Consider the following 13,288-nt stretch of genomic DNA (forward strand, 5'->3'; position numbering starts at 1 on the left):
CCGTGTTCGACACCCGCTATTATTTCCGTCTTCAAGATTATGTCGAGTCGGCGGGAAGACGCAACAGTTGGCCGGCGTCGTCGAGCGTGACGGAGACGTTGGACACGACGGAAGGACGTGCGGAAGGACGGGCACCTATATATGCATTAGTCGATTACTTTAGATCAGATAAAGCCGTTCTTCTAACAGGTGATTTCCCCGTCTCCCCCATTTTCTCTAAGACGAACTCGTCGTTGGAACTCGCAGTGAGAACGGAAGCACTCGCGAAAAAAGATAAATCGAGTTAACGAGGGGTCGCCCCGTTGGAATTAATTGAAGAAGACGAAGGGAACTAATCACGAAGAAGCCGAATCATTCCGTCAAATTGCTCTTGCGATCGAAGAGAGACACGTTTTCTAGGAATTGTTTGCCAAGAGAAACGACTGTCCTATTAACTGCTTCCTGCACAGCTTCCTTCTCGATAAAAAAAAATAATTTGACATGCAGAAGAGTTTCCTGATCAGAAATGAAAGAGAATATTTAGAAAAGACACGATAATTTGTACGTCGTCTTCCGTGTATTACGCAGCGACGCGAATCAAGAATGCAAAATGTAGTCGAAATTAAAGCGAACGAGAAAATTTGCTTCCTCAAATACTCTATATTTTACTTTCTACATTATCTCTGTTTTCCTCAAAAAAATTCGAAGTAATTTGTGACGAAATAAACAAGAATCAACATTAGGCTTCGATAGGATTACGTTAAATCGGCGTGAACTTGGCGTAACGTTACTGAGATATCGGCACGAAATCGACGTTGCGAAAAATACACATTCGGCGAGGAGATACCTAAGAATAAATACGTTGAAGTGCAACACACGTCCGAGAGGTCTCTCGATGACGCGCGAAGCGGATTGATTAATCGAGCGCAAAGTTAAACGACGCTCCGCCGCGCCGCCGCGCCGGGAAGATATTGCTACGAGACGAAAGCCGCGAGTGGAATAAATAAAAAAAAAGAAAAACCGTCGTAAAATTGATACATTCACGAAAGAGAGAGAAAGAGACGAGATAGTACGCGAAAACATTATCTCCCTCTCCCGGTTAACCCTTATCGGTGAACTCGCCGTTGCTCGCGAGCGATTTGTATGTACGCGCGAGGAAAACACGCGACGAGCGTATCCGCGTCGCTCACGAAACTCTCGATTATTATTGTCGCTTCCGCGGAAATTTCAGTTGGCGGTAATTTGCCGTGCGCAATTCCGTAATTATCCAATTACGGAAATTCGAAGTTAAATGTACCGCCGTAAAACACGCATGGCTGTTCGCGGGGAGACGCACGTTCGTATACAGCCGCTTCTGCGAAGAACAGAGAAGACACCTAATTTTAACGTGAAGAACTATAATGTTTAATTTGCGATACGTTCCGTTTATGTAACGGTATACTCGACTTGACCGACTAATCATATAAATGAGTGTTTACGGCTGTTGGCCGTGTATAAATTACTGCGCGCGAGTTTAACATGCGACGGCGCTACTTTAGAATTTAATACTTGAACGAAAATTTGATAGGAAAGCAATTTTTCATATCTTCGTCGATACGTTTACAGATATTTTAAAAATATAATATAATGAGACCAAATCAGTAACTTTTATTTCGCTAGTGAATAATTAACAGTAAAGATTTTTTTTATATTCGATCTAACTGGCTATCTTTATTAATATACCTAATCATCACGATAATGTGACCATTGGTTTTGGTCAATTACAATCACCAAACACGTACAATATAGGCAAATGAGAGCCAAAACGCCGGTATCAAGGCGACAAATCTAAATGTATTTAAACATTCATATAAAAAAACAAACGTTTCGGTCCTTCGCTTTGGACCATCTTCAGTGAAGAAAAAATATTTATTATTCAATTACAATCGTCACGACATTTCGACCATGAGTTTTGGTACTTCTCAATCGATGTAACTTTGATGCCAACATATATAAGCATCCTATTTAAAATCACTGCAAAGAATTTATTGCGAAACAATCGTTATAATTAATAAAGATAGCCAGTTAAGTCGAATATAAAAAAAATCTTTACTAATAATATAATGAGAACATACGACCTCGCGTGAATTTTAGAAATTCCTCAACTGGTTACCGTTCTCACAGCAATACGAATTTGCATTCCGCAGGTGGGGCCTATTCCGTAGTCAAATGCGTTATGATAATTAGATGACGGTCAAACAAATCGACGTCCAAAATTCCCATGGTGGTAACCAGCGACTACGGTTCGCTTCGCACCCCTCTCTACTTGCGCTCGGGTCTCCCTCCGCCGCCGCCGATCTCTCGGCGCGCTCGACCGGCCTTTTCCAATTACTCTCGGTTCCATCGAGAGGCCGGACGTGCACCTGTGCCCCGGAAATGCGTAACGTACTTACAGGTGCAGCCGCTGTAACGAGCGCGCGCGTTATCTGCTGATGGAGGGCGCGAGGAGGAGGGCCGGGCACCTTGGTTGACGATTATATTCGGCGATTCATTCCGGCGCGCCGCGTCAAATACACACGCGCACCGGGGGTGTCAATTGAACCGGATGGAACAGTTTAACGTCTTTTAAAGACGGCAAGCGATTCAATTTATTTTCCGCCGCCCCTGCGCGTAACATAATCGTGCTCCGCTCGCGTCGTTGCGTTCGATGTCTCTCTTTTTTTTTGCGTCGCTCGACGGCGGCCCCTCCGTGTTCGACGATCGCGTATCGCAGATACGGTATAGACATGTCAATATGATTCCATGTATCTTGAAAATGAACGATCTAACGTGTTGAAATGATCTGTATTTCATTATATCATTAAGGCCCAGTTTCACAAGTGTCGGTTAATTTTTAATCTTTAGATTAACTCACTCTTTGTCTCCTTCTATAACGTCCCCTTTAGAAAGAGACGAAGAATGAGTTAATCTAAGATTAAAAGTTAACCGACACTTGTGAAACTGGGCCTAAGTTTCGCAAGACACTATACGGTTAAAACGAGATGTCTCTTTTGATTCCAGAATCGAACGGACGACCTGAGCTCGGAGGTAGGATGCGGCGTAAGATGCAAGATCGATCAGGTAAGAAGTTCCGCGTATCCAAATTATTCGCATCGAATGTCTGGGGGTGTGCAAATGATTCCCGTTGGAATTCCGTGCGAAGTTTCCCATTCGCACGTTCCTTGCTACCATACGGGGTATTCACGGGGCTTTTGAACATGTATTCCTGACAATTCATATAAAGGGAATAATTGATAAATCGGACGAAGGATATCGGGGAACAGATATGCTTCTTTCTCCTGGGCTTCTGTAAAAGGGTTGTTTGTCTTGTCCGGGGATAAAATCGCATGCGATACTACATAACAAAGTTTGGGATAATAATCGTCCTGGCGGGATGGTGCGATATACGCAAATGACCGGTGCGGACGTCGGAGACGAAAAACGAAGGGACGGCGGTCCCTCGTTACAATGAAAGTACTTCCGCTGGTGTCCCAGGGGGCCCCCGCAGCTCCTAACTCGCGACGCCGGCGGAGATGGTGAACGGCAAATAAAAAAAAACTACGCGCGCCGTCGATGAATGGGACCAACGTGCGTACGTACGAAGCGCATTGCGCGCGTACGAATGAAAGAATGGCCCGGTCACTCTCTCTTTCTCTCACTTGCTCTCTGGTACGGCTTCGTGTGCTTTTAAATTGGATCGCGTACAAGTGCGACCGATGGCGGATGTCGCCAAATTACCGTGCGACTCCGGATTCACTCTCTCGCGCTTCGTCCGTCTCGCTGTCGCGCACTCTCTCTCCGTTTTCTCTCTCTCAGTTCCTTTCCGCCCGAAACGGAAGTGCGAATGAGAAAAACGGGGAAATTGAGAGAGTGACTGGAGTCGCGCCTGTGCCGTATTTCCGAGTTCCATACGACGAGATAAATAAGTACGGCTGATCCTTTGTCAGTGTTTACTTTTGTAGAAAGAGACGAGAGACCAATTAGACTGCATTTAAAATTAATTGATAATGAGGAAGACGGATCTAAATTCGTCGTAGTAATAAACAAAACGTTTTTTGGAGGTAATTGTTTTGTTAGAGAAAAAACCTGGAATTTTTCTCCATATAAAGTTATAAAAAATTGTAAAATTATAGAGAAAAAGATGTTCCCACAAAGTTATATTTTATAACAAAAATTATAAGAACCGAATAGATAGTAAAATGCCTTACTATCCGTAGGTAGACTTAATACAATTAAAGGAAATGTTTTTTACATTCTTTACCATCTTATCATTAACTTAGTATTTCAAATGGGTCAAAAGGGTCAAAAACATACATTCCAGCGAGAGTGAAACACCAAAAGGACTCTCAGGGGACCGGAAGGATATCCAGTAACGCGTGTCTCCAGAACAGGGAACGAGCGGGATAATTAACTCCATAAAGAGAGGACAGAAAGGATTCTGGCGTGCCTAATTGTCGTGTCTCCGAAAAAAAAAACACGGTCATCAATGAGCGGTATTCGTGGCCGCTCAGGATATATCGCGCGCGGCTCGACGTTCGTTGCACGCGTTGCGAAGCGGGACCTGGAAAACGAATTACCGCGCGAATTGCGCTTAAAACGATTTCCTCCCTCGGCTCGTTTCACGGTTCGTAAGTCGCCAGTAACGCGTACGAGTAACGGATTGGGGCGACGTAGGTGTAGGAAGACGCTTCGCGCGATCCTAGCTAGACATTTACGCGCTTCGGCGCGACCCACTTTTAGTTTTCGACTATCGCGTTCTTTGGATTGAGAAAATTATTTTGTACGAAACTTTCGATTCTATATGACCTTTTATCTTCTAACTTGCGCCTGAATTGCACCATTTACTTTCGGTGTCTTTTAATTACTATAGAACGTAATAAAAATGTTTTGTTTTGTCTTTTATACACGCACCAAGAAGGAAGTAAAATATATATTACTAATTTATTTTTAGAAATCCATCTACGTATAGTTAATTCATCTAATTAATCGATATGGCGTATACTGCGTGTTTGTCATCGCGTTCGACGTTCATTTCACCAACATCAGCGGATTGACTTTACGTCTCTTCCGGTAATTTCACAGGTCGATAACGACGAATTAATACCACTGGAATTTCTTTTGTTCGACGCCCTCTCATTTTTTCGGTTCGCTCTCGGATATTAATGTAACCTTGTGTCCCCTGCGCTCGCCTCCGGAAATATTCGTCGATGACTACTTCCGATCTCCCTACGGAGAGTTTATAATTAATAAATTGCAATCTTTATTCGAAATAACATTTATAAAACGTGCTTCTTGCGGCAAATAATAAAAACAAAACGTATCAAACTACATTAAAATATTTATGTGTTATGTTAAAATCAAATTCGAGAAATAAAAGATCAAAAGTCTAAAATGTTTTTCTTACGATACGTTTCACGTGGTTTCCTACTTTAGGTACGTATCGAGAAATACGTAAACCACACGAACAAACTATAAACACTTGCTTCCGTGTATCGTGCGCCAAAAAACCAGATGGTCGAGTGTGTTTGTCTGACAACGTAGTAAAGTGGAGGACCACCGACACACACAGCGGGGTATCCATACAAATGTCTCTGCTTGATAGTGACTACTGCCAGAAGCCACTTTGACTTGAAAATTGCTGCCCTGAATCTGAACGTAAAGATTGCCAGATACTAACTACACGAGATCCCAACTACTACTATGAAGTGATAAATGGAAAAAAGTTTTACTATACTATTTAACGCGATATCTGTCATTATCATAATTATTTAAATCGGAATTCATTTTACCATATCATTATTTAAAAAATTATTAAGATCACCGTTGGGATATCCAAAAAATTGCACAGCGTTTTAAATAAAGTATGAACAAAAATATATAATAATTTTTAATACTACAACGTTTTTAATACATTTTACTACATATTTTAATATGTATTATAATGATATATAAAACATGACAAAGATACAGTAAAAAATTATCAGAGATAATCGATGAGAGACAAGAGGATCTTTTAACAGAATTTACTGGAAGATCTGACACCGGTAATCGGTTGCATGTAAATTAGCAGCTCGTTATAAATACATTAAAGAATTAAGACGATCCGAGGCGCCGTATTCGGTTACCTTTTTTCCTCTCCGCTCGATAATGGTTGCAGAGCCAGACTGAAAGCCAGTAAATGGGGTTAAAGCAAAACGAGGAGAGGACAGATAGATGCACGTCCGTGGTAGGACGAAGATCTACGATCTACGGGGAGCCGCGCGTGTGTGTGGAGGGAGGGCCCAGCTGGGGGCATAATACCCGGTGAGGATTTAATGAGGAAGTGAGAAATTAGCGGCCGCTGCGCGCCGAGCCGCTCGGCTCAGCCATTTTCTACTGTCTGATAGTTTTGTCAACCCTCATTGTGGATAGCTAGATCGTTTAAAAACCTATATTTGATGAGGCACGTCGAATTAAAGCGCCCAGATGCTCGTCGCAGCGAATTAAACCTCGGGATCCGTACATCCTCTACTTCACAGAAGACTTGATTACTCACATATTCTTTTTAAGGAACAAAAAGCTAAATTGATAATAATCTGCTAAAAATAAGCTGTAAATTAATCAGAATCATCGAAAAGGGCAAAGAGTTGTACAACGATGTCGCGGCGGTCATAAATTAGATAAGACATTAATCAACAGTTTTTTCAGCGTGCGGAGTACTCGTACGATAAGAAAACGTACGTAAAATAAGTGTCTTACGCTTTGGCGTGACTTCTGGAATTGCAAGGCAAATTTTGATACCATACATATTCGGATATTTGTATTTAATTTAAATGTGCAAATAAGTGTTTGCATATTTGAATATTGCATTTTATATACGTATATATATAATATTTGTATACCTATGTATATAATATATAGTTGAAATTTAAGTAAATAAAATATTATAGCTTTTTAAACAGTCTCTGAACTTTAAATGTAGCAACAACAGGATTTACGAGTACTTTTTATCAGTTTAAAATGTATTAAACTCACTAGGTACCGTTGACATAATTCTGCGATTAACGTAAATAATTTTAATTATGACAGCAAATTAACGAGTACGATTTGAGATGTGACACTCGCGCCTCGATGATTTACCAGAAATGTCGTAGAGTTCCAGCGTCACAAATGATTATTAATAACGTTTATCTGGTGCTGGAGGTTCCTTTCCATCGACGGACTTTTCATACTAGCTGACCTATGTGATACCCTCGAACACCATCATACGCGCACGCCTTGTTATGAGCGCATAATGCGACGAACGTCTCGAAAGTTCGTCCACAGTTCACGTTAAAGACTTATATATCTTTTTGAAATACGAATACAAAGTAAGCGCTTGAAACCTAACGTACATGTTGAGAAATGAAACATCAAGACTGTTAATAAAGATTAAACATAAGTTTATTATTAAGAGAGCAGACTCCGAAGTAGTCTGAACATGTCTTCGTTTTTAATCATTCTTTATCTTGGATTTTTTACGTTTAGTAATTAAACACAATCTTTTATGTGGAAAATACGTGGACGTTTTAATATACTTTTAGATAATTATTAATTATTATATTTAATAATTATCTAATTAGATAATTAAATACTTATAATTTTGTCGAGAAAGAATTCGTAAACATCTCGCTCGTGTGTGTTTTGACAGTAAATACATATGATGTAAGACCAGCGACGAGAAATATCGGTTGAAAAATATCCATGTCATTATCTCAGACTGATTTTTTAATTTTATTTTTTAGGTGGTCATTGCATTTTTCTCAAAAACAAAACTGATTTAAAATTGAATAAAATATTTAACAAAAATTAATTTGTAATCAAATTTTAATTAATTTCAATAGTGGGATTAAATTAATAATAAAAATACGTCACAGTTTGTTCAAGGAAATTAGGTTTCTCGTACGATACAATTTGCTTATTATTTCGTAATGCCGAGTGCAGTATTATTTATATGCGGCGCCTCTCGAACTGAGCGGAGTGCCGATCAGTCTGCCAATTGCTAAATAGCACCTCTTGTATCCGGACGTTAAAATAGATCTTCCACTACATGTTACGAAATTACACCTATATTTATTACTAAAACCGATAAAATTGCGACGATGGAATGAAAGGAAAACGTAAAGATCAAGAAAAACATTTTGTTCTTTTATAAAAAGTGTTGTTTCGATTGAAATCTTTACGATAGAAGCTACGAAATTAAATCATAATCTTTTAGTTGCACAAGTTCACAAAAAAGTGACAGCGATGATCGAAATGTTCCAAATGTTTACAGATTTATCGAGGTCTGCACTCGAGGCACTCGAGACAAGTCGCTCCTGTATATTTATACTTCCAATTACATTCAAATGGATTTTCTACTCTGTTTTCTTTAAAAACTCAATGACACTTACATATCTCTGTTCCGTATATTGCGAAAGAAATTCCTTATGTTCAAAAGAACAAATTTAAAGCAAAGCTGGGGCAGTGAGTTCAGTGCCTTCAATCCACCTTTGATCACTCATTTTTCGTAATTAGTATTTATTCATTTACCCTTGTATGCACAGTAATATTCAATAATGCAAAAGCTTCAATTCAATTCAAAAGCTAATTTTAAGTAAAGAAATTAATTTAATACAAAAATCAATATAACAATATGTGTCACTTAACATATATCAACTAAATCATTATGAAGTAACTTACAGAAAAGTTTTTTCATTTAGATATTTTTATATCTGATATAAATGAGTCTTCTCTTGGGGTTTATTTTCGAGAGATTACCGTGGCCGAAAGAGCCGCGTCGGGAAACCGCAAGATAAACAACTGTGTATTGGCGCGATGGAAGCTGAGCCGTACGCGTCCTCGGCTACAGCTGCCTTATTGTTGTCGACGACAAATGCCCACATCCTCTCGTGCAGAAAGTTAATGCGTTAAACTTCAGTTCGCAAATCCATGCCCGACATGGTACCACGCAACGAGCGTCTTATGAACGTGGGCGTTACTTGAGACACGTGCCACGCAGGCCGAGATCGGACGCGACTACGAAAAATTACGGTTTCGCCGCGTAGCGGCACGACGAGTTATGTCACTTCGCTCCGGATAATGTGACCCATTGTTCGGCCACTTCCGGAGCTGTATTTTAGCGAATTGTTAGAACGTTTGACGGCCTTCGGCGGAAGGATGCACGCCGGACAGGTCGATTTTCCACAAATCCAATGTGGAACGTTTCATGCCCAGAATTATGAAATGTCCAGACGAAACAGCAATTGTGCTCAGATGAAATAACCGCGAATATTGTATCTGCGAAAAATTCTAATTATTCTAGATAAAGTTTGTCGTACAAGCTAAAAGTACTTATCTCACTTATATTTTAGGATATTTTATCTATGAATATTATCTAGCATATAACTAACAAAGTCTAAATTTACACGAGAATAACGCTGTTCGAAAAAATTTAAATTAGATTCTAACCAAGAAGAAACCAATGAGAAGAATATGATGTAATGTGTTTATTTCGCGTTTTACAGGAAAGAAGATCAAATATGAACTGTCTTCTTTGAATTCCTGGTCCAGATTCAATTTTTTGCAAGATACAAAAAGACTGGATTCACTCCTTTTACGAATACGTGAATTAGGATATCTCTACTGTCGTTTTCTTATCTTTATGCTTATTGTTGCAGTGTACAAAAGGCTGTGAAGCATGGGAACAGGCGCTCGACACAAGTTGCCAGGCTGTTTGCGTTAGTATCGCTGCCATTTTTATTTTTATGACATTTATTATCGGGGAAACTTACGTAAAGCCGCACTATGCTCGTAACGTAGTGTTCCGCATGGCCGTTTTACGTAATATTTTCCTAATTTTAGAAAAACAAACGCTTAATGTTAGTCCGATGTGTGTTCGCAGAATGGAACGCAGGAATTGTTACCGCCGAAAGAATTGTACTGCGTTTTGGGCTGCCATGACGCGTTAAATCGTTACTTCCAGCAGCTCAAAGGTAACTGTGTATCTTTCGGCTCTTTGATGTGTCTTTCATTTAAAATTATAAATCACGCGCAAATTATTCGACAGTAGTATACCTAATATATAATACATTTATATATCGTATGAGTATATAGAATTAATTTTTACTATTAGAAATCTCATCAGAGTAAAGAACATTTTTATTTGTTGCCAACGTAAGACGAGAATACTTCAAACTTACAGTTAAATACCACTCTATGCAACCAATTATATTTATACATGGAACACTTACGCGAAAAGAGGTAATATATATAAATTAAAAAAACGCACATTATCTCGACCTATGTACTTCTCGTTCTTCCTCCTCTTTCTACGTTATTACATGCTATTACATGTTGTTTGCTTGAAGAATATTGTTGATTAATTATTGTTATCGTAAACTAATTTAAATCCGGATTTAGGTATATTCTCACACGCACAATCAACCTTAATCTCTTATTTTTTTATGTTGGTTTGCCAGCATTATTGCTAAAAATGCGCGAATTCCTTACCGTACTGATCAAAAGAGGAGATTTCGAGCGGGACCTCGTCGTAATGATCGAAATTGCTGGTGTCACCGCTATTACTGCAATGAGGAATGAAGCTCGGCTGCACTTTCTGATGATAAATCTCGATCCAATCGATAGATTGGAACCAGCGGTGCTTCTTGATGTCCATACTACCGTCTTTCAAATTGCCGTATCTTCTCGTCAGATCCACTTGCAAGATGTTCTTCAGTATGTCTCTCAATTCCTCGCCGAAGTGATGCGCGAACTTGTACTTGCCCGCGACAATCTTCTCGTAAATCTTCATTGGATCGTGCGCGTAGAAAGGCGGATATCCCGCGTTCATCTCGTAGATCAGCACGCCGAAGCTCCACCAGTCGACGGCCTTGCCGTAGCCCTTGGACAGGATCACCTCCGGCGCCAGATATTCCGGGGTGCCGCACAACGTCCACGTGCGACCGTCCACCATCTTGCAGAAACCGAAATCGGTCATCCTGATGTAGCCGGAGTTCTGTATCAGGATGTTCTCCGGCTTCAGGTCCCGGTAGATCAGGCTGCAGTGGTGCAGATATTCCAAGGCTAGGGCCACTTGAGCGGCGTAGAATCTCGCCAGCGACTCGTCGAACTTCCCCATACGCCTGAGATGGGTGAACATCTCGCCGCCCTGCGCGAACGGCAGCACCATGTACACGTACGAGTTATCCTTGATACGGGGATTGAAGTAGAGCATGTTTACGCGTCTGTTTTACGAGAATTTTGAATATTTGTATCAAATGTAAGGATGGATAATTTAATTTTCCATCTTTATATTTAAATTTTCCATCCTTGCAGTAAAAAAAAATAAGTTTATTCGAAAATCAGGCTATATTTGCGAGACTTGATGGATTAGCAATGTCGTTGCTATAATTCTCGACCCTTGCCTTGAAGCAGAACTCCATGAAGACCATGAAGGGAAAGTTGATGGACTGCAGGATCCGTTTTTCGTTATGCGTGTGATCCACCTGTTTCGTCTTCACCAGTTTCGCTTTATCGAGAATCTTCATGGCGTAGTACGTGGATGTCGGTTTGTGTTTAACGAGGATGACCCGGCCGAAGGCACCGGTGCCGACGGTTCGGAAACGCTCGAAGTCGTCTACCTTCGCGTTATCGTCCAATTTCGTCTTCCACTTCTCCATGAACGCCGTCTTCAGGCCGTCCAGGATCTCGTTGTATTCCTTGAACATTCGTTCTCTTTCCGTGTCGACCATTCGTGTGTTGAGCGTTCAAAACGTGTTTAACGCTTCACCTCCGAATTGGAGGGTTAAAATGATATGATATGACAGGGCATACTGTTTCAATTGCTCTACGTGACGATATGATCGTATGTTGTTTTTTATAGTGCCATTGCATTAGATCGTTGCTTCTATAATTATTTCGAGTATCTCGACCAAAAATTAAACTCTTTTCTATAATTATTTTCACACACATATGTATGTATATGTACAAATGTATCACAGACACACGCACATGTTATCTGTAAATATAAATAAAATTAAATATTTGTTTGCACCTGAATTGCTGCATAGTCTTTTCTATACCAAAGGAAAATCTTTCTTTATAATGAACAGAGGAAATCGGCACCCCACCGGCGCCGGCGTTAGTCGCGGACTCGTTGACGGCGACGTCGCTCAGCCTCGAATGGAAAGGTGTAAACAGACGCGCTGGCATTTCATACTTGGTGCAATGGAGGTACGAGGAATTAGCCGAGACGTGGCAGTATTGCCGGAAACAGTCGTGGGACGAAGGTGATCAGATATTGGTCAAGCACCTGCAGCCGTACACCAAGTACAGGGTATGTAGAAGTCGGTTAAAAAACGAAAAGAGAATCAGGTAGAACTAGAAGAGCGGTAACTGAACAAGGAAACGAAGAATCCACAAACAGGATTAATCTTTTTTATTCTATTCACTCGTAACAGTGAAACGAATTATTTATATATTAACGAAACATATAAAATGCCCATTACCTCCGATAGATTTCGCCAACGCCGGTTAATCTAGGCTCGATGTCGACTTTAGGTGGCATGCTCTTAAATTGTTGAACTGTTTTCTCTCCTTGCGGGGAGAATAAAGTACTTCTCTCATGAACGAACGCTGGCGTTTGCAGTTTCGCGTAGCGCTACTTCTGAAATCGTCGCAGCACAATCCAGAACCGATCGTCTCAGCGCCGAGCGTGGTAATATTAACGTACGCGGACGGTCTACCGACATCAGCACCGGTAATTGTAGGAGCGGCGACGGTAGACAGCTACCGCGTCTCTGTGTCTTGGAAACCGGGCCCATTCACAAACGGCCCACTTTTGTCCTATGTCCTGCGTCTGCGAGGGGCTAAACAGTCTCAGCTTAAGGTACACGCTACGCCAGACTATATATAGTTTAGAGACACGTTTATCCTACGGCAGAACTACCTTTTCTGGCATACGCACAGATCTGTGTCTTTCGCATATTTCCGTGCGTACAAGCATTTTTTCTTTTCTTTCAACTATGCACTCTTATAATCGACTCTTATAACATTTTCGCGCGCTCGCAAGGCGCGTCGGCGTCGTCACGCTTTGCTGTATTATCTAACTGTTGTTTGCAGAAGAGCGGTGTGCAACTAGTTCTGCAAGGTAGACTCCGTTATCCCGTTTAAAGAGAATTTATTGGCCACGTTAATTGATTTTTACGTCGTAAACTGTGATGTAAACGAGTTGCCTGCTGCTGCAGCATTAAAAATATTTAATTAACATTTTTTCATTAACTTCACGATATTA

General features: G+C 40.6%; 2 protein-coding genes across 4 annotated transcripts in view; one reads left to right on the forward strand and one right to left on the reverse strand.

The window, feature by feature from the left end:
- Positions 1-13,288, forward strand: part of Sev (receptor protein-tyrosine kinase sevenless) — a 35,269-nt gene that overhangs the window by 9,134 nt on the left and 12,847 nt on the right. For 2 of the 3 annotated variants that reach the window (XM_071792983.1, XM_071792991.1), the window contains exons 2-6: positions 3,019-3,078; positions 9,675-9,734; positions 9,899-9,989; positions 12,108-12,331; positions 12,644-12,883. In XM_071792983.1, coding sequence (XP_071649084.1) covers positions 3,019-3,078; positions 9,675-9,734; positions 9,899-9,989; positions 12,108-12,331; positions 12,644-12,883 — 675 coding nt within the window. The remainder of the gene's footprint in view (positions 1-3,018; positions 3,079-9,674; positions 9,735-9,898; positions 9,990-12,107; positions 12,332-12,643; positions 12,884-13,288) is intronic. The other variant, XM_071793001.1, reaches the window with a different exon arrangement.
- Positions 9,999-12,097, reverse strand: LOC139821735 (cAMP-dependent protein kinase catalytic subunit beta). Its single transcript, XM_071793028.1, has 2 exons — positions 11,421-12,097; positions 9,999-11,203 (listed from the first exon to the last, which is right to left on the reverse strand). Exons 1-2 carry the CDS (start codon positions 11,745-11,747, stop codon positions 10,484-10,486), a joined length of 1,047 nt encoding a protein of 348 aa, XP_071649129.1. The 5' UTR covers positions 11,748-12,097; the 3' UTR covers positions 9,999-10,483.

The sequence above is a fragment of the Temnothorax longispinosus genome, chromosome 1 (assembly GCF_030848805.1).
Source record: "Temnothorax longispinosus isolate EJ_2023e chromosome 1, Tlon_JGU_v1, whole genome shotgun sequence".
NCBI classification, from domain to species: Eukaryota; Metazoa; Arthropoda; class Insecta; order Hymenoptera; family Formicidae; genus Temnothorax; species Temnothorax longispinosus.

Coding starts and splice junctions, on each gene's coding strand:
- LOC139821735 (XM_071793028.1), bottom strand. CDS start 11,747: ATGGTCGACACGGAAAGAGAACGAATGTTCAAGGAATACAACGAGATC. Junction 11,204..11,420: donor TCATGGAGTTCTGCTTCAAG/GCAAGGGTCGAG, acceptor CCCCGTATCAAG/GATAACTCGTACGTGTACAT.